Genomic DNA, 21,539 nt, shown 5'->3' on the forward strand with positions numbered 1-21,539 from the left:
TAGGACACCTCTATTTGCATTGGTGAAATGTTGGAAGTTATGGAGTTATGCGACTCACCGAGCCAAGGAGCTAAGTAAGTCTACAAAGTTTAGAAAACATCTGAAGGCAACCCTGTATGGGGAAGTGTTTTTTAAAAATGTTTAATGTTTTATTATACGTTTATATATGTTGGAAGCTGCCCCGAGTGGCTGAGACAACCCAGTCAGATGGGTGGAGTATTATTATTATTATAATATTATTATTATTATTAATAGTAATATTAATAATATTAAATAGGACATCCCTATTTTCATCGGATAAATATTGGAGGGTTTGTAAAGCAGGCTTTCTTTTTTATGTTTTAGCTATATCTATTTAACTCTAAAAGGTCATGGTTTGTTTTCCTGGATGGAAGTAAACCAGCAGGGCAGGTCTGGAAAATGTACCAGAGGAGGAGAGGAGATTTAAGCCCCCATCCTGGTGGGAGAAGAAAGAAAGAAACAATGAGGGCCTAGCTCAAATTTCAGGCACGTACAGTGGTGCATCGCAAGACAAAAAGAATCCGTTCTGTGATTCTCTTCGTCTAGCGGTTTTTTCGTCTTGCGAAGCAAGCCCATTGACAGATTAGCGGATTAGCGCTATTAGCGCTATTAGCAGCTTTTAGCGGTTTATCTGCTGATCGGATCAGCTGATAAGCGGCTTAGCAGCTTAGAAAAAGGGGGGGGGGGAGAAACCCGCAGGAACTCTCAAGGCATTGTCGTCTTGCGAAGCAAGCCCATAGGAAATTAGTTTTGCGAAGCACCTCCAAAACAGAAAACTCTTTCGTCTAGCGAGTTTTCCGTCTTGTGAGGCATTCGTCTTGCGGGGCACCACTGTACATGCCTTTGCAGCAATTCAGCTATATGTACCGGTATATTTACCGTATTTTTTGCACCATAACACTCACTTTTTTCCTCCTAGAAAGTAAGGGGAAATGTCTGTGCGTGTTATGGAGGGAATGCCTATGAGTGGCATGCCTACAGATTTTCCTCCTCTAAGAACTACGTGCGTGTTATAGAGCGAAAAATACGGTAACTGCATAGTAAGGAGCAAAAGGGCTGGTATAGCTATCAGCCACAAGAGACAAAGCAACGAAACAGGAAGTCTCCACTTTGAATCTGCCACGAACCTGTTCACTAAGCAGTGTTAGTCAAGCCACTTGCTCTCAGCCTCGCATCCACATTATGGGGATAATAGTACAGTGGTACCTTGGTTTAAGAACAGCCTTGTTTATGAACAACTTGGATTAAGAATGCTGCAAACCCAGAAGTAGGCTTTTTGGTTTGTGAACTTTCCCTTGGAAGCAAAACATGTTGAGTGTGTTCCATTTGTAAATTGAGTCCCCCGCTGCTATGGGAAAGCACGCCTTGGTTTAAGAACGCTTTGGTTTAAGAACAGACTTCCGGAATGGATTAAGTTTGTAAACCAAGGTACCACTGTACTGGTTTACCTTTATAAGGCCACTGTGAAAATTATAACATGATGCTATATTTTAATTATTAAATTTGCACACTACCCCATATCCATAGATCTTAGGGCAGTTCACAACGCAACAATACGTGAAGCGCTTTAGAACTAGGTAAATATTCAGGATTATCCCAAATAACTATTTACACCCTATCACACACATGTCTTCTGTGCACAGTGGGAAGATATGGACTACTGCAATGCGCTGTACGTGGGGCTACCTTCAAAGGTGACCCAGAAACTACAACTAATCCAGAATGCGGCCGCTAGACTGGTGACTGGGAGTGGCCGCCAAGACATTATAACACCGGTCCTGAAAGACCTACATTGGGTCACAGTACCTTTCCGAGCACAATTCAAAGTGTTGGTGCTGACCTTTAAAGCCCTAAACGGCCTCAGCCCAGTATACCTAAAGGAGCATCTCCACCCCCATCGTTCAGCCCAGACACTGAGATCCAGCTCCAAGGGCCTTCTGGCGGTTCCCTCATTGCGAGAAGTGAGGTTACAGGGAACCAGGCAGAGGGCCTTCTCGGTAGTGGCGCCTGCCCTGTGGAACGCCTCCCATCAGATGTCATGGAAATAAGCAACTATTTGACTTTTAGAACACATCTGAAGGCAGCCCTTTTTAGGGAAGTTTTAATGTTTGATGTTTTATTGCTTTATTATTATTAATATTCTGTTGGGAGCCACCGAGAGTGGCTGGGGAAACCTAGCCAGATGGGCGGGGTATAAGTAATAATAATAATAATAATAATAATTATGGCCCGATACTTTCCAGGTATGTTATTCTGCTCTGTTCAATACACCAGACTAAGTATTTCCTCAAGTCAGCTTGCAAGACCTTTGATCTGAGCTATGTAGTATCTCAGGCTGAACAGCGCTCACTGAGAGAATAAAGTCTTGTCGGGAGCACAGCTTCATCCTTGCAGTATAACTTTTGCCTGATGACCAACACTGACTAATTTTTTTTGTAGGCACTAGCAGGCAAGGCAGAAAAGCAGGCCTTTATTCTGCCATCTGACACACACTGTCTCTATAGCATCAGAACTTTAACTACTTATTCCCTAGTGCCTGCTCACTCTTTTCTTTTCTTATTACCGTAAATACTTTATTTGCTATTTTTACTGACACTAGAACAGGAACTGAAATACAGTCCATCAAGATGCATAGATCTATGCTGCTGGGCAAACCATTCCCCAAACCCCAGACTTGGAAAAGCTTGCTGTGACCATGTTAGAGAATTCATTCTCCCATCCATTTTGACTCATGTTCCAGCCATCCATCTCGACACCAATTCTGGAAGGAAGAAAAGTTATTTTCTATTGCCCACAAGCCTGATTGTAAGTTATAAATCTCCCTCATGTTTCCATTGTAAACCGGAGGCACTGGCAAAGAAACCCAAGGGGATGAATGCCAACAAGAAATATCAAGTGTTACACATAGGAAGGAGGAACCCCGGTTTGTGCACAAGGACAACTGGTTAGCATGCCTGAGGGAAATGCATAGTCTTCAATGGATAACAAACAGATGCCAGTCATGTGGTGCTTCGGCTCAAAAGCCCAAGACCATTGCCGGTTGGTTGTCTCCAAACAGAAACATCGGACCCAAGCCGTAAGAAGTTACAGATAATAACACTACTTTCCTCAGTGCCGCGGAACACTCATTTGGGGCCCTGAGTAGCACAGTGAAAGAAAGAAAATGCTGATAAATTGAAATAGGATGCAGAGAGAATCATTGAAAGATGATAGGCAGAGGTTCTAGAAGACAAATCCTACCAGGAAAGGCCGAAGGAGGCTGGTATATATAGTCCCAAGAAGCCAAGAGATATTGGAAGATTAAAAGGGCTACAGTCACTCACCAGTGACAAGATTAAAACTACAGAGAGGAAGGAGGTTTGAATATTAGGAAGAATTTCCTAACTATGAGCAGTTTAGCGACAGAGCATGATGACGAAGGAGACTGAGGAATCTATTTCCTGGAGGATTAAAAATAAAATGAGTAGGGCAGGCATGTCCATAGATTCTACAGGTGTTTGGAAAGAAAAGGTTGGATGGCTAGATCTTTCAATCATGTGATCAGAAAACCAAGGCCTGGGTAGCTTTTGCCTACCTCTCCATCTCTTGTCTCCACTGTTTTGACCACAATACTCCTCTTCAGGTGGGCCTCAGAAACGGACTTTGTGTCCAGGCTGGTCTCTGGTGAGGAGGGAAAGAACAGCCCGGTCATTGTCATAGTGTGGTAGTTACTGACTTGTGACCTGGAGAAGGCACACACTGTTCATCTGTAATAGACTTTGAGCTGGCCCGCGAGACCACAAGGAAAGAAACAGAAGGAAATGCTGAGGATGTGGGAGAATGTGTGTGAGAGAGAACGGTATAGAACGGTGAACTAAAACTCAGCTCCTTCTTCACTCTGATGCAGCTGCAGTGAAGGGCAACCAGAGTCAAGGAAAGGGGGGCGGGGCGGGGAGAACTTGCTAGGTAGTAGGGAGCCATCACTAGATCTAAGTGATCCTAAATTGTAGCACCTTGACCTTGACCGACAAACATCTCAGTAACATGCAGTAACATACAAATTCCTCTTTAAGGAGTTTTCCTTTTAAAGGTTTTTCAAGCAGCCTCCCATATGGAAACAAGAACAACCAAAGTGATCACAAAGAGGAATCAAAGTGGAACAGAGGTGTGCAATGAAATGGAATCTAGTAGCAGCTGCGCAGAAGAGAACTCCTGTGGCGTCTAACAACGCACCCCTAGTTGTGTTTACTGGAGTTAAGTACTATTATAAACAGGGACACGGGTGGCGCTGTGGTCTAAACCACTGAGCCTCTTAGGCTTGCCGATCAGAAGGTCGGCGGTTTGAATCCCCGCAATGGAGTGAGCTCCCATTGCTCAGTCCCAGCTTCTGCCAGCCTAGCAGTTCGAAAGTACGCCAGTGCAAGTAGATAAATAGGTACCACCGCGGCAGGAAGGTAAAGGTGTTTCCACGCTCTCTGGTTTCTGTCACGGTGTCCCGTTGTGCCAGAAACAGTTTAGTCCTGCTGGCCACATGACCTGGGAAGCTGTCTGTGGACAAACACCGGCTCCCTCGGCCTGAAAGCGAGTTGAGTGCCACAACCCCATAGTCACCTTTGACTGGACTTAACCATCCAGGGGTCCTTTAGCTTTACTATTGTTCCCAATGGTACTTGCTCCCCAAGACAAGTAAAGAGGCACAGAACATCAGTCAAAGAGTGAGCTGGGAAGTTCCTAGTTCGAAGCTAGTATTAGCCATGGCCTTGAAACAAGCCTTGCTGATGAGAGATGGATATCAGGAGGACAGGGGTGTAGGAAACGCCTTCATTGGATCCCAATTAATTTCCAAAGACTTCCGTTTTAGGAAGGTTTTTTGGCATATAGGAAGCTGTTTTAATCCAGGGGTCCCCAACGCAGCAGCTACATTTGCCTGTATCTCCTACAGCGCACACAAGAGGCGTCAGTAAATACCCCATCGAAAAACTGCAGTGCGTAGGGAAACTGTTTGCTTTTCCTGCTCAGCTCCTCTTTGCAGCCTCTCCTAGATTGCACATGCCCCACCTTACAGATACCTGCATTTCATTGGGTACTAGGATTAGAAACCCACGCTCCCTCCCTCCCTGTATTGAAAAAGGAGAGGCAAAGAGCCTTCTCTCTGCAGTGCAGTTGGATAATTTTAGACTCTGAACTTGCATGTTCTTATAGGGGTGGGGAGCTTTTAGATGGCAATATGTATTGCTATACTCAAAATGTGGTAATCCTACTGAGTTTGGGGTCCCTCCTGCTCATTCCATTGAGTGGGATCCCAGCTCTTCTGCCCCCTGAGTCATCCCTCCAATGGCACCACTGGTTTTCAAAGATAAATAGTAAAATAGATAGGAGCCAGAGGTTTGGAATACAACCTCTCTCCCCTGCCCTGCTGCCACTATCATACTTGCCACTGCCACCACCAGCCCCACCTGCTCTGCTGCCACACAGCCTGCCACACTTAGTGGTTCACACTATAATTGAAATACTTTATTGTCACTTGTACAACTTGTAAACAGTGAGATTACATGAGAACCCCCTACTCAGCTCTCTTAGTCTCAATTCCCCTCGTTTACTGACGCACACCCACCAAACCCGAAAGTCAGTTGCCCTGTTGTTATCTTTTCATTCAGCAGCCTAACAGCCCACGGATAGAAGCTGTTCTTTACCCTGTTGGTGCGACTAGTCATCCTTCTATATCTTCTGCCTGAGGGCAGGAGACCAAGAAAGTGCCAGCCAGGGTGTGAATCATCCCTGAGAATTTTCCTCACTCTCCTGAGGCAACGTTCTTCCACTATTTCATCCAGTGGATTCACGGGACAGCCCACGTACAGTCACTGCCTCCTTTGTGTGTGGTGACATGGCAACAGCCATCCTCATGACAGAATGGGTTCCTTACCTCGGATCTGAAGGTTGGAGAAGGTCTGCACTGGAATGGTGATCCTGCAAAGGAAGAAAAGGAAAAGAGAGTGGGTTTTCGAATCAGTCTCAGGGCCAGCCCACCCATGAGGCAGGCTAAGGTCGCAGCCTCAGGCAGTGGAACTGCAAGAGGAGGCAGCAGTAGCTGCTGAGATCTCGCAAGACTTTGCCAAAATCGGAAGAGATCTCATGTGCTCCATTTGATCCTGCAAGAGCTCCATGAGATCTCAAGAGATCTCACAAGAACCCGCTGTCACTGTTGCTGCTCTGCGGGCGCTGCTGCACAACTCAGATGAGGGTGGCTTTGGTGACAAGTGCAGGGCACCACTTTCCTGTTTTGCCAGGTGGCGAATCAGGGTGAGCTGCCCCTGATCGGTCCTACTTCTCTCAATCTCTCAATCCTTCCCCAACCTAGCCAGTGTGGTGTAGTGGTTAAGAGCGGTAGTCTTGTAATCTGGGGAACCGGGTTCGCGTCTCCGCTCCTCCACATGCAGCTGCTGGGTGACCTTGGGCCAGTCACACTTCTGTGAAGTCTCTCAGCCCCACTCACCTCACAGAGTGTTTGTTGTGGGGGAGGAAGGGAAAGGAGATTGTTAGCCGCTTTGAGACTCCTTAAAGGGAGTGAAAGGCGAGATATCAAATCCAAACTCTTCTTCTTCTTCTTTAATTAATTAATTCCAGGTTTTGTACTGGGTAAGCAGCAGAGCCAAAGGAGCTCAGGTGAGAAGCACACATCTCACAAAATGGCTGATCCGGCAGAAGTAACATGGCAAACAACACCCTTCCCCAGCTTGTTTTGGACAACCACTCCCATCAGCCACAGCCAACCTGGCCAATGGTCATGGATTGATGGGAGCAGTACAGTGGTACCTCTGGTTAAGTACTTAATTCGTTCCAGAGGTCTGTACTTAACCTGAAACTGTTCTTAACCTGAAGCACCACTTTAGCTAATGGGGCCTCCCGCTGCTGCTGCTGCGCCGCCGAAGCACAATTCCTGTTCTCATCCTGAAGCAAAGTTCTTAACCTGAAGCACTATTTCTGGGTTAGCGGAGTCTGTAACCTGAAGCGTATGTAACTTGAAGCGTATGTAACCCGAGGTACCACTGTAGTCCAAAATGCCTTGAGGTGGAAAAGAACAACAGTTTTTTTCTGACTTAAGGACAACACCAAACAGAGGTTTGACAGGAATCGCTTGGTCATATTCAAATGCTATTTGGTACGAGTCATCCCCGGGTCTACTGGAGGGTTTTAGCATAGTGGATCCTGGATATAGAACCTACACAGTGACACATTAGATCAAGGAATGCTCGGTGCCCTGGAAGATCAGGTTCAAAGCAACAGTACGTGGTAATATTTCCCATATTAAACCAGAGAGCCTGACTAGGTAAAAAGGTAAAGGGACCCCTGGACAGTTAAGTCCAGTCAAAGGTGACTATGGGGTTGTGGCGCTCATCTCGCTTTCAGGCTGAGGAAGGCAGTGTTTGTCCACAGACAGCTATCCGGGTATGTGGCCCGCATGACTAAACCGCTTCTAGTGCAACAGAACACTGTGACGGAAACCAGAGCGCACGGAAACACCATTTACCTTCCCACCACAGCAGTACCTATTTATCTACTTGCACTGGTGTGCTTTCGAACTGCTAGGTTGGCAGAAGCTGGGACAGAGCAACAGGAGCTCACCCTGTCGTCTGACTAGCAACAAGCTGACTTGGAGGCTCATTTTTTAAATTACCCTTATGAGACCCATCCAAGTTTAGAGGGAGGCCTGGTCTCTCCTTGAAGCAGAATGAACTGGAAAACTCCTAAGACAATAAGAGGCGACTATACAGTGGTACCTTGGGATGCGAATGGGATCCATTCTGGAGCCCCATTCGCATCCTGAATGGAACATAAGACGCGACGGCACGTCTGCGGGTCGTGTTTTGCCGCTTCCATGCATGCGCGTGACATCATTTTGAGTGTCTGCGCATGCGCGAGCGGCGAAATCCGGAAGTAACACACTCTGTTACTTCCGGGTTGCTGCAGAGCGCAAACCAAAAGCGCTCAACCTGAAGCACATTCAACTCGAGGCATGACTGTACCACTTTAGACTACGGTTGGGACTTGCCATTTGTAAGTGTTCACAGCCCAGCCCACTTTCACACTGTGCTGATTCCCTACTTGTGCTAACCTTTAAAATGGGACCCCCTACCTGTAGTGTGAAGTGGTACGGCCCATTTCACCGCCAAGACTCAGCCCCCTCATTTGGCTGCATATACAGTGGTGCCCCGCAAGACGAATGCCTCGCAAGACGGAAAACTCGCTAGATGAAAGAGTTTTCCATTTTGGAGGTGCTTCGCAAAACGAATCTCCTATGGGCTTGCTTCGCAAGACGAAAAGGTCTTGCGAGTTCCTGCGGGTTTTTTCCCCTACCCCCTTTTTCTAAGCCGCTAAGCCGCTTATCAGCTGATCCGATAAGCTGATAAGCCGCTAAAAGCCGCTAATAGCGCTAATCCTCTAATCCGTCAATGGGCTTGCTTCGCGAGACGAAAAAACCGCTAGACGAAGAGAATCACAGAACGGATTCTTTTCGTCTTGCGAGGCACCACTGTATGTAGAACAAGCCTAACACGCAGGGCTTTTAAGGAGCTTTGTATGGCTCTGACAGGCTCCCCAGCAATTCCATGTAAACTATGTCACAACACTATGGCTATGGGAGTTTCTGGGCCCTACCTGCTTTCCTCCCCCTCCAAGAGTTTGCGGTAGGTGGCAATCTCAATATCTAAAGCCAGCTTGACATTGAGGAGGTCCTGATATTCCTGGAGGTGACGAGCCATTTCCTCCTTGAGGCTGCGGGTGTCTTCCTCCAGCCGAATCACTGTGTCCTGGTAGGCGGCAGTGTCGAGGGCATAGCGGTCTTCCATCTCCCTCAGCTGCCTCTCCAGAGATTCGTTCTGTAATGAGGACAAGGGAAGCGTCACCGGCGAATGCAACAAAACAAGGGGTCTGTTACTAACCTGCAAAGGGGAAGGGACATCCTGAGCCCACAGCTGACGTGGGGAGGTTATAAGCCATGTCAGCAACATCCATGTTGGACCCAGCTTGGAGGCTGAAAATGACATACATTCTGAGAATATATACCTTCCGCTCATTTCCCTTATGAACTACATTCAGATCCTGCCTTTCTGCCAAAGCCCTCAAGGCAGTTTGCAGTTGACCAATAATGGTTCACAAGCCAAAGAGGCATAAGCAATGAGGAACAGCGCTCTATATGGGGCTACCTTTGAAGGTGACCCAGAAACTACAACTAATCCAGAATGCGGCAGCTAGACTGGTGACTGGGAGCGGCCGCCGGGACCATATAACACCGGTCCTGAAAGACCTACATTGGCTCTCAGTATGTTTCCGAGCACAATTCAAAGTGATGGTGCTGACCTTTAAAGCCCTAAACAGCCTCGGCCCAGTATACCTGAAGGAGCGTCTCCACCCCCATCATCCAGCCCTGAGGTCCAGCTCCGAGGGCCTTCTGGCGGTTCCCTCATTGTGAGAAGTGAGGTTGCAGGGAACCAGGCAGAGGGCCTTCTTGGTAGTGGCACCTGCCCTGCTGAACGCCCTCCCATCAGAAGTCATGGAAATAAACAACTATCTGACTTTTTGAAGACATCTAAAGGCAACCCTGTTTAGGGAAGTTTTTAATGTTTGATGTTTTATCGCTATTATTATTATTATTATTCTGTTGGGAGCCACCCAGAGTGACTGGGGAAACCCAGCCAGATGGGAGGGGTATAAATAAATAATTATAAGTATTATTATTATTATTATTATTATTATTAGGAAGGAAGAGGAGACAAGGCACACTCAGGAACAAGCCAACCCTTTCATATTATTGCATAATGGCATTACATAAGGACTAGGTGGACTAATCGCTTTCTACTTAGGAGACAATGCTGGAAGAGGAATACCCAATAGCAGCTTACCCCAGTTAGGGATTGGGGAGACATTTGATTCAATTTGCACTTAGAGGCAAACTTAACCAAATTGTGATTTTTCAAAAAAAATAATGCATATCAAAATGGGGGGAAAACTAACTATCTGAATTTTGCAACACCATTCTCCAGCCAAGTAACACAGGCAAAAATAATGTAAGAGTAAAGTGTGTGTACAGATGCATATGTGACTGAAAATAATATACCAAATTGCATTATATTAGGGAGAAGAAAAAGGTAAAGGGTAAAGGGACCCCTGACCATTAGGTCCAGTCATGGACGACTCTGGGGTTGCGGCGCTCATCTCGCTTTATTGGCCGAGGGAGCTGGCATACAACTTCCGGGTCATGTGGCCGGCATGACTAAGCCACTTCTGGCGAACCAGAGCAGCGCACGGAAACGCCGTTTACCTTCCTGCTGGAGCAGTACCTATCTATCTACTTGCACTTTGTGCTTTCGAACTGCTAGGTTGGCAGGAGCCGGGACCGAGCAACGGGAGCTCACCCCGTTGCGGGGATTCGAACCACCAACCTTCTGATCGGCAAGTCCTAGGCTCTGTGGTTTAACCCACAGCGCCAACAGCGTCCCAGTTAGGGAGAATAGCTGTGCAAAAAAGGGAGGTATTGGGGGGAACATCCTATTAGCATCTAAAAAGGTGTACCTTATGAGAAATTTGCAGCAAAATGCTGGTGAATTTTCATGGAGTGGTTTCTGTGGGCAGGGTCAGTCATGTGGGGCAGGGGAGGGGGGAGGGAAAGGTTATCCATTCCAACTGGTTGCATCAGACAGTGAGGTGAGAGAGCCAGGCCTCTTCCACCGGCTCAGCTGGGACCAGCTGCCATTTGTCTCCTCGCCTCCTAGAACCAACTCCATTGTTGGCCAATTCCATTTGACTGTGGCGGAGGGAGAGGTGAGGCCCTCTCCATTGGGCTTAGCCGGGAGCCAGAGATGGAGGAACCTGTCGATTCCGGTTTCTCTCCATTTCTCATTTCCCCAATCTTAAACTCCCTTCTCCAAATTTCCGCATCAGCTCCACCTACCGATCCCCTCAGGGACTCCAGGTCACAGGTGAGGGACTGCAGCTGCCGGCGGTACTCGTTGGCTTCTTGCTTGGCGAGACGCAGGGCCTCAATGTTTCGTGCCGCTGCATCGGTCAGGTCTGCAAACTACCAGGCGGAAGTCAGGTTAACGTTCTGCTTCGTGGCTCAAGGAACACATTCACTCGCATTGGGCGCTCACACCAGCACACAACCCTCTCTCTCCACAGCTGATCAGCTATCGGGGTGGGCGGGCTGTTATTGCCCCCCTCTCTGCTCATCCATGACCAGGGAAGAGGGCAGTTTGTGTCCACATAAGTGTGCTATTCCCACCCCCGTACCGTATCCAGGGCCTTTTTTCCAGCAGGAATTGCTGGAACTCAGGGGTGGAGGAAGGGGTGTGTGGTGGGTGGGGGCCACCCCAGGTGTCACCACTGAGAGGGGTGACAAAATGCCAGGCGGCACTCACTGCAGGGCTGCAGCGCGTCCGAGCCATGCATCTCTCCTGGGAGCAACACAATGGCTTGGGTGTTTGCAGGCTCTGCGCTGCCCCAAATGGTCCACCCGCCACCTCCCCCTCAGCTGTAAGGTGGCTGAGTGGGAGGAGGCAAGCAAACTTCTTGGAGGCCCCATGGAGCGTCCTGCCCTGGCTTGCCCCACCCAACGGGCGGCTGGCCCCGCCCCCATGGATGGATGGCCCCACCTCCACAAGCGGCTGGCTCCGCCCCTGGGCGCAGGGCATGCGCTGCCCCAGGCGCCCAATCGGATTGCTCTGCTGCTGAATTCAGTTCCGGCACCTCTCAGGTGGGCACCATTGCCATCCTAAGAGAACAAGGGAGGTGTTCATGCTCAGTTCTGACACCTCTTTTTTTTAGAAAAATAGTACTGACTACAGCTAAATTACTGCTTCTGACCAATAGCCCAACTTTACAAATGTGTTTATTGATACTGTTATCTACTTTAATGTCCCCCCCCCCCCCGTTTTGCTGCTGTGCCAAGATCAGTAAGGTCTTGAGGAGAAGGCTTTTTTGTTTTTTTGAGAGGGACTGGATTAGGCCCCCAAGCTGGCGGTTATCAACCCCTGGTTGAAAAGGTTGTGTCGCCAGAGCTTATACCTGATCACCACTGTGACCTTCAAACCCTTCCCTTCCCTTCCTGACAGGGCAATTGTGCTTGAATTTTCGGGCGATGAGGAAGTCTATGGTTTCTCCTCCAAATGGAAGCACCCAAAGTGAACTCAAAACGGGAAGTATCTCAGAGAAAAGGCACCTGTTATCACAGGTGTTTGGAGCAACCATTGCTGATACGGGCGAGAAATGTCATTAAATTTTAAAAATGCACATGATTTGTATTGAATAGTGAAGAAAAAGACCAGAGTGACACATGCATCCTGTGCTTCCAGCTCTGAAAGCTGTCACTAGCCATGCATGCAATCAGAAGTCTCATCTACAACAACCCTCCCATCTCTTACTGTCACCTTCCAAAGCATCTCAATGGTGCAAGGCCCTGTTCGTCTAGAATGGGCAATCTGAGTGGCAGCCCCATTCAGTTGGAATGCTAGTCAAAGCTGTGCTGGACTGGGGATCCTCCGTCTCGCTGGACTGGGGATCCTCCACCCTGGTCCCATACCTTAGACTTGTACCATTCCTCAGTCTCATGCATGTTGTTTGAGGCCATGGACTCATACTGGATGCGGATCTCGCGCAAGGCAGATGTCAAGTCCGGCTTGGCCATGTCCATCTCGATGTGGACCTGTTGTTGCTGCAGCTGCTCCTGCAGCTCCCGAAGCTCCTGAGAAGGGGACAGAAGAGTCATGAATCCAGAAACCTCATACACAGGGCAGGGTTTCCCAAAAACTGAACCAATTAAGACTTTGGGGAACAAATCAGGGCAAATTCACAAATGTAGGACTTATCCACACTTACCTCTCCTCTGCGCTTTCCAGGCACGGTCTAAGCTCCATGTCCAAGTGCCCTTTTCCTTGACCCAGAGATTTGCCTGCGAAAAACTGCTCTTTAAAGCTGAATCAGAGCAAATGGTAATCTGCAGAAACCCTGAATAGGCATTTGCTTCGATTCAGCTTTAAAGAGTGGGTTTTTGTGGAGAAAGCTCTGGATGTGATTTGTTTCTTCTCTTCCTTTCCTCACTCTCTTCTTCAGGATGCAAGTCATGGAGACAGAATGTGCATTATGATAGCTCCCAGCTTCAGACATGCGCCTGAAGCTACTTTTCTGTATTTCTAACCAATAATATGTTGTCTGTGTTATCTATTATTTCTACATAAGACAACGACTGAGACCTAGAAACTGTAAGTAAAGCAATTTTAAACTTACTTATCAGTGTGTGGTCTATTCATTGCCGAGGGGGGTAGAAGGAAGTCAGCTGCTAAACTCTTTGGATACCACTGGGCACCATTTTGAAACAAAATGGCAGACTCAGTCTTTCAAGACTGCAGTGATCACTTTGGACAAGCTAAATAACTTTGGCACAATGGTTCCTGAGATCAGGGAACAGGATTTTGTCTATGTTAGAATACTGTTGGATGCCATTTTGAATAATCAAGATGGTGGAGTGAGCCTTTGAAGGCTGCACTGATGGTCAGCGAGGGTTCTGCTGGCTTCTTAGAATCCTAAGCAGTGCCGGACACTCCCTGCTCATTGTTTAGATGCAGTGGACATATTTTTGCTTCCTTTGTGTGTGTAGGGAAGATGTGTCGTATGTTAGGATATTTCCGTTCCACCTTAAAAGGGTGCAGGCTTTGTGAGTCAGAGTCTGCGCATGTCCTGTTCACAGGATGTTTATGTTTGCTATTGCTTTCGTTTCTCTCTCTGCTGGAGACACTGTCGCAGGCAGTCATGTCTTTCTTTGTTCTGATCAACGCTGAATAAAGCTTGTAAATAATGCTCTCCTGAGTGCAACTTTTGGCTGTGCATTATCTGCTGATAGAGTGTGCATGAGCTCTAGAATGTGGCAAGATATTTTCTAGAAACTCACGTCGCTAATCGATGATACTGCGTGCCTACGGGAGATCGGTGGATCGTCCGGCAAACGGCTTGGGGCCATGATGGACTTTATCTCCCTGGCAGTATCCCAACACCGTATTAGGAAACCTGGACACCTTTAGGAATACATGGGAAATATAACATATCCAGGATCAAAGGTCTAGGTTTGTCTGCTTGCTTGGTGTTAAAATTTGCAAGCTGCATTTCAACCTGAATGGCCCATATAGTCCTGTTAACATACAATGAAATTGAGAAACACTATTAAAAACGAGCCTCACAAAAATGCAGTTAAGAACCCAGAGCCTCTGAGCCAGATGAAGAGTCGGTTGGCTTTCTCAGCAATGGGACCGAATAACCAGTTTTCAGTATGTCTCTCTCCCTCTCGCAGGTTGGTTTTTTTTTTTGGCAGGCATTAAAGGGAAAACAGAGCACAAGTCACGCTGTGGATCTGGGCCTTCAATCCGGCCTGTTACCCCAACTGCCTTTCAAGATGGAGGAGCTTCAGCTTGGGCCTGTATTCCATACCTCCTCGTGGATCTTCTTTAGGAAGTTGATCTCCTCTTGAAGTGATTCAATTTTACGTTCCAGGTCTATCCGGGCCAACGCAGCATCATCAACGTCCTAAGAATTGAGAGGGGAGAATGAGGGACATTTTATCTGTTTTGGCCCTTAATGTCATGTACAGGGAGGAAAATGGGACCTCTTGCATGCTCTCTCGCCCCTGCAATGGGCTTGACGTGGGGCTACCTTTGAAGGTGACCCAGAAACTGCAACTAATCCAGAATGCGGTAGCTAGACTGGTGACTGGGAGCGGCCGCTGGGACCACATAACACAGGTTCTGAGAGATCTGCATTGGCTCCCAGTACGTTTCCGAGCACAATTCAAAGTGCTGGTGCTGACCTTTAAAGCCCTAAACGGCCCAGTAGATCTGAAGGAGCGTCTCCACCCCCATCGTTCAGCCCAGACACTGAGGTCCAGCACCAAGGGCCTTCTGGTGGTTCCCTCATTGCGAGAAGTGAGGTTACAGGGAACCAGACAGAGGGCCTTCTCGGTAGTGGCGCCCACCCTGTGGAATACCCTCCCTTCAGATGTGAAGGAAATAAGCAGCTATCCTATCCTTAAAAGACATCTGAAGGGAAGTTTTTAGTATTTAATGCTGTATTGTTTTTAATACTTGATTGGGAGCCGCCCAGAGTGGCTGGCGAAACTCAGCCAGATGGGCGGGGTATAAATAAATTATTATTATTATTATTATTATTATTATTATTATTATTATTATTAATAATAATAATAAGTGGGTTGCCCTGGCATGTGCTACAGATGGCCCAACTACAGCCCTTCCACTAGACACATACATTCATGCACATGATGTAGCAAGGAGGAAACTACTTCAGATCAGTTACAAGCTACAAGGCCATCTTGCATTCTCTGCCCATAGTTCCAGGATGGGATTCGTCATTTTTTCCGCCTCACCTGTCGGTAGGAAGACAAATTGTTCTCAGCTTCAAGGCGCTGATTAATCTCGTCCTGTAACCTTCAATGAGAGAGAGAGAGAGAGAGAGAGAGAGAGAGAGAGAGAGATGGGAAAATCAGGAATCTGTGCTGAATTATCAGTTCCCTTCTGCAAGGGGCTGAAACCAAGGGAAAGAAATATGTCAAGGTCAAAGCCTCCACAAGGCCCTCAGACCTTTTCTAATTCTGCGCCGTTTATTTGCAAGTTTTTGAACCCTTCAGGCTTTGCATGCAATTAATACAACAAAATAACATTAACAAAAGAAGGGATAATATTAGCATAAGAACAGAGTCCTGCAGGATTAGATTAAAGGGCCAACTCTCTGGTCTCCTGGGGGCCAACCGCCCTTGGGGAGCCAACCAGCAGGAGTGCAACAACACTCTCCTGTCAGGCTTGAGGAATTCTCTCCCTCCTCCGATGGTTTAAAGAAGCAGGGAGGAAACAAGATTTATTTATTCAGTGATCACGGTAGAAGACAAAGAATCCAGTCATTCTTCCATGATGGAGTTGTTCACTCTGAGCCCCTCCAACTTCTCTCTCTAGCAACAGCATCTGGCCCTACGGTGGCCCCCGGTGGTCAAATGTCTCTGCGTCCGTTGCTCTTGCACTCTTAACGAACGCCGCGTTGTAGGGGACGGTGGATCATCTATGCTGTCTAATGACATGCAGGCGCCGTGGTGCAAAGATCCCTCTGGCTCCCCCCCCCCCCCGTTTCCCAGCGTTGCCGACCTTTTTTAGGGAGGACGGCGCTGCCGGTGACGCGCCCAGCGTTGCGGGGCTGGAGGAGGCGGGCAGCGACTAGAGGGCAGCTCCTCCGGTGGGAAGAGGCAGAGGTTGGATGCGGCAGCTCCCAGCTCAGCCAGCCGCTTCATGCCATGGTGGCTATAGCAGGTGAAGGCTTCAGGTGTGGTGCTGCTTCGGCGTGGCATGGCGGAGGCGGGCGAGGGCGGTGAGCTGATGCCAACCTCCACCTCTTCCCTGGCGCCCTCCAGAATTTGGCACCCCGGCGCCCCATGCCACTAGCCTCTATAGGTAAGACGCCTCTGATGACGTGTCAACTGGCTGCTCTGCCCCCCTCCTTCTCCTAACACCTCATAACTCTGCTGTTCACCTGTCTCTGAGCTGTTATCTCCCTCATAGTTCTGCTGTAATTCAATACTGCCTCTCTCTTCTCTGGCAGCTACAGGAGAAGGGGGTGAGAGATCTCCACCATTCCTCCTCCTCTTCATTCCAGTCCCTGATATCTCCCCATTTCAGATTCCCAGAAACTGGTATTCAGAGGCACATACTGTCTCTGACAGTGGCGGCAAAGCGTAGCCATCGCTAGTAGCCGCTGAAAGCCTAATCCTCCATGAATTTGTCTGTACCCCCATTTAAAACCTTCCAAGTTGGTGACCACCACTGCGTGGAAAGGCATTTCCTTCAGTCCCTCCTGAATCTTCTAACATCCAGTTAATCGGATGACCCTAGAATCTAGTGTCATGAGAAACGGAGAACTTTGCTCTATCCACTTTCTCCAAACTATGTAAAATCTACAATCTCCTTTTTAAGGCGTGGCAACCTGGACTGTACACACAACCACATGATCAATTTGCACAACAGTATTATGATATTGACAGTTTTATTTGCTGATCTTGTTAGGAATAAACTGTACCAGCTGGAGCTCATAGTAGCTGGAGTCCAACAAAATCTAGAAGTCTCCATGTCGGCTACCCTGGGCCTGCGCTGTTATTGGAACACTAGGGCTGGTTGCCAGCTCTGCACCTGAGTGCTTTAGTGCTATTAAACAGAGAAGGTCAGCGGTTCAAATCCCCGCAATGGGTAGAGCTCCCGTTGCTCGGTCCCTGCTCCTGCCCACCTAGCAGTTCAAAAGCACGTCAAAAGTGCAAGTAGATAAATAGGTACCATTCTGGTGGGAAGGTAAACGGCGTTTCTGTGCGCTGCTCTGGTTCGCCAGAAGCGGCTTAGTCATGCTGGCCACATGACCCGGAAGCTGTACGCTGGCTCCCTCGGCCAATAAAGCGAGATGAGCACCGCAACCCCAGAGTCGGCCATGACTGGACCTAATGGTCAGGGGTCCCTTTACCTTTTACCCCACCCAGCCCAGTCAAAACTTGAAAAGAGACCCTGGACCTTCCTTACTTTTGCCGGAGATTGTTGAGGTCCTCCAGCAGGTTGTCTCTCTCGATCTCCAGACGGGCCTTGGAGTTGGTGAGCTGGTCCACCTGGTGGCGGAGCTCCCTCACCTCCTCCTGGTAGATGTCGGCCAACTTGGTGGGCTCCTTGTCTCGGATTTGGTTGAGCTCGGCCACCAGGACTTTGTTCTGCTGCTCCAGGAACCGGACCTTCTCTATGTAGCTGGCAAAGCGGTCGTTCAGCTCCATCATCTCCACCTTCTCGTTGGTGCGGGTCTCCTTGAATTCGGTGTTGAGGGCATCGGCCAGGGAAAAATCCACCTTGTCCGGGGAGAACTTGGGGCCAGCACGGAAGCTGAGGCTGGAGGTCTTCATCTTGGTGACGGAGAGCCGAGTGCCGGCGCCTGAAGACAGGTACCTGCGCCCTGGGGAGAACCTCAAGGCGTGGTGGATGGAGGAAGTCTGCGTGCCGAAACGCCTTCCGTAGGATGAGAGGCGTTGCCCTTCCATGGTCAGGCTTCTCCTCCAGGCTCTGCAAACTCAGACAGATTTTGTTCTGTGTGCTGCAAGGGGTTTTATACAAGAGGGTTAGCCATCGCCAGAGCATATGCGTGTGAAAGGCTGGAGGAGGGAGGGGGAATGGGGTTCACGCCAGACCTTAACATCTCACATCTTCCATGCCAAGTGCCCTGTGCCCTGGCAAAGCAACAAAAGAAAGCCATTGGGCAGAAGCTTTGAGCGTTCTTGATGGGAGAAGAGAGCAAATGCTCTTGGACAAGCTACAAGGTCAGAGTCCTTGCTCGCCTATGATGGCCACGATCTCCCTACAACACAAGTGACATGACAACACACGGCAGGCAGCCGTGAGATTGCTAAAGATGGAAAATGAAACGGCGGGGGGAACATCTCATTTGCCCCAGAATCACAGGCAAGAGCATGACAAAAACACAGCGGCGAAACCAGATTGCCAAAGTGGTTCATGAAAATGCAAAACCGACTTTTGTCCAGAGAGCTCGTTCACACAACAAATGTCACTCCTTTGCATGCTGTTCTGTATGACCAAAACAACCAGGCGTTTTACACAAAATGCTTAGATCTAGAGAGGCTCCCAGGCCTCAAGTCTGTGAGTGATGTAAATTCTGAACACCAATGCCTGGCAGACGGTAGATCCAGGATTTCAGGAGATTTGTGGTAGCTCATAAAGCATTCATGATTCCCAGTTGTTTGACAATATCAGCTTGTCGATATTGCAAATGTTGAAATATTGTATGTGCAGGAATTGGCTGACGGTTAAGGATAAATAAGTTTAACCCCCCCAAAAAACTATTGTACTATAAGGTTAACTGTAAGGAATGTAATGTGAGCTAGAAACAACTTGGAAAATAAAGCAGAAACAAGAGGAAACTTTGCACACACCAAGAACGGAGTGCGGGAAAGCAAATTTTGGAAAAGTTGAATTCAATTTGTCTTAATTTGTGGCTGATTTGGTAACATTTGGAAAATCAACAACATGATTCACCAAATTAGGCTGCTGAAACAAAGCAAGAGGTAGGGAAAATCAGGCATGGATTTTTATATGGAATAGAATGTGAGCTTAATAATAATAATAATAATAATAATAATAATTTATTATTTATTATTTATTATTTATTATTTATTATTTATTATTTATTATTTATTATTTATTATTTATTATTTATACCCCGCCCATCTGGCTGAGTTTCCCCAGCCACTCTGGGCGGCTCCCAATCAAGTATTAAAAACAATACAGTGTTAAATGTTAAAAACTTCCCTGAACAGGGCTGCCTTCAGATGTCTTTTAAAGATAGGATAGCTGCTTATTTCCTTCACATCTGAAGGGAGGGTGTTCCACAGGGTGGTGCCACTACCGAGAAGGCCCTCTGCCTGGTTCCCTGTAACCTTACGTCTCGCAATGAGGAAACCGCCAGAAGGCCCTCAGCGCTGGATCTCAGTGTCCGGACTGAACGATGGGGGTGGAGACGCTCCTTCAGGTATACAGGACCGAGGCCGTTTAGGGCCGGATGGAGTTGGCAGGAAAGGGAGCGGTCCACCCAGCACTCACCAGAGCAGCAGCAGCAATGTCCCAGAGGCCCTGATGGAGGTCCTCAAGCTGTGGTTGTGAGTGCAGGCCCCGCCCCCTAGGCTGGATGGAGTTGGCAGGAGAGGGAGCTGTCTTCTCAGCACTCACGCGAGCAGCAGCAGCAAAACAAATACCTGTACTAATATGTAGTCAGAGGTGCCTTCTTCCTTAATTCTAAGTATATCCACACTCCCCTTTTTGTAAGCCACTATTTCGCACTTGGCTGTTCCTGGTGGACATTGAGGTTCTAGGAAAAAGCAAAACAGGGCCGCTTCCAGACAACCTGTTTATTCAACATTCATTCTTATTTGTTCACAGGGAGATTAGGCAATGTCCTGTACACCAAGTGCACGTCAAGAGAAGTTCTGTATTTGGAGTCAACTCTGCCTGAGAGCCATATCTCTTGATATAGACCTCTCATCTCCCGATCCCGGATATAATAATGTGAGCAGTGGTTACTCAGTAGTCAAGAAAAGGCACTCTGATGTGGTGGACTTGTAAGAAAGCGAGGGGATTAGGGGAAATGATATATGATGAGATAAAAAATGATAATACCCTCCCCAAAACTTGAAGCTTTTCTCTTAGTGGCTATAGGGACAGAAGTTCCAAAAAAAGATGATTCAGCTATTTATGTATGTAACGACAGCAGCCAGAATTCTCTATGCACAAAAATGGAAGGAAGAAGTTGTTGTTTAGTCGTTTAATTGTGCCCGACTCTTCGTGACCCCATGGACCAGAGCACGCCAGGCACTCCTGTCTTCCACTGCCTCCCGCAGTTTGGTCAAACTCATGCTGGTAGCTTCGAGAACACTGCCCAACCATCTCGTCCTCTGTTGTCCCCTTCTCCTTGTGCCCTCCATCTTTCCCAACACCAGGGTCTTTTCCAGGGAGTCTTCTCTTCTCATGAGGTGGCCAAAGTCTTGGAGCCTCAGCTTCAGGATCTGTCCTTCCAGTGAGCACTCAGGGCTGATTTCCTTCAGAATGGAGAGGTTTGATCTTCTTGCAGTCCATGGGACTCTCAAGAGTCTCCTCCAGCACCATAATTCAAAAGCATCCATTCTTCGGCGATCAGCCTTCTTTATGGTCCAGCTTTCACTTCCATACATCACTACTTGGAAAACCATAGCTTTTACTATACAGACCTTTGTTGGCAAGGAAGAAGTAGCTACCAGCAAAGAAGAATGGATAAATAAAGCGATGGATTATGCAGAATTGGCAGCTAAAATAAGAGAACCCAATGATGATTGTCTGGTTGAAGAATAATGGAAGCCTTTTTCGGACTATTTAAAGAAATACTATAGTATGATGAATTCGCCAGCAGGATTTGAACTATGAACAGCAGGAGATTACCGTATAGTTATTATGGTATAAGAGAGAGAGGATAGGGTGCAGCAAGGGGCAGAAATAAAAAACACCATAGAGAACGGTGTAGGAAGTTGACAAAGCAAAATAAAAAAATATTATGTATTGGAGTGTACATGTGAATATTTTTTGAAAATTTAAGAAAAATATAACTGGAAAAAAGAAAAGGCACAACTGGAAAAAAGAAAAAGCACTCTACATATGCTCAAGGGAAAGGTGAAAAAAAGATAAGGATGCCCCTGTGCTTGTGCAGAATGCCTTTCCCACTGCGTAACTTTCTGCAGCTAGCTCTCAAAGTGCCTGGACGGAAAGGGCTTCCATGGCAGAAAGTATTATCTTCCACTTGGTGTTTCAGCATCTTTTGAGACATGAAGCATAGCACACAGCTGCCTTTTCCTCGGTAATCTGTTGCCTGTTCTTACCAAAAGTGCCCAAATGACAGATCTTTGATTCATCTCAGAGGCAGGTTGAGTCAGGCAG

General features: G+C 47.7%; 1 protein-coding gene across 3 annotated transcripts in view; it reads right to left on the bottom strand.

The window, feature by feature from the left end:
• Positions 1-21,539, bottom strand: part of GFAP (glial fibrillary acidic protein) — a 42,163-nt gene that overhangs the window by 1,182 nt on the left and 19,442 nt on the right. The window contains exons 3-10 of one of the 3 annotated variants that reach the window (XM_083470527.1): positions 17,604-18,159; positions 15,422-15,482; positions 14,473-14,568; positions 12,575-12,736; positions 10,949-11,074; positions 8,656-8,876; positions 5,924-5,967; positions 3,596-3,681 (exon numbers count right to left, since the gene is read on the bottom strand). In XM_083470527.1, coding sequence (XP_083326653.1) covers positions 3,596-3,681; positions 5,924-5,967; positions 8,656-8,876; positions 10,949-11,074; positions 12,575-12,736; positions 14,473-14,568; positions 15,422-15,482; positions 17,604-18,106 — 1,299 coding nt within the window. In that variant the 5' untranslated portion in view covers positions 18,107-18,159. Of the gene's footprint in view, positions 1-3,595; positions 3,682-5,923; positions 5,968-8,655; positions 8,877-10,948; positions 11,075-12,574; positions 12,737-14,472; positions 14,569-15,421; positions 15,483-17,603; positions 18,686-21,539 lie in introns of those variants that run through there. The other 2 variants (XM_083470526.1, XM_083470528.1) reach the window with 2 other exon arrangements.

Source organism: Podarcis liolepis (assembly GCF_965112155.1).
Source record: "Podarcis liolepis genome assembly, chromosome: 13".
Taxonomy (NCBI): Eukaryota; Metazoa; Chordata; class Lepidosauria; order Squamata; family Lacertidae; genus Podarcis; species Podarcis liolepis.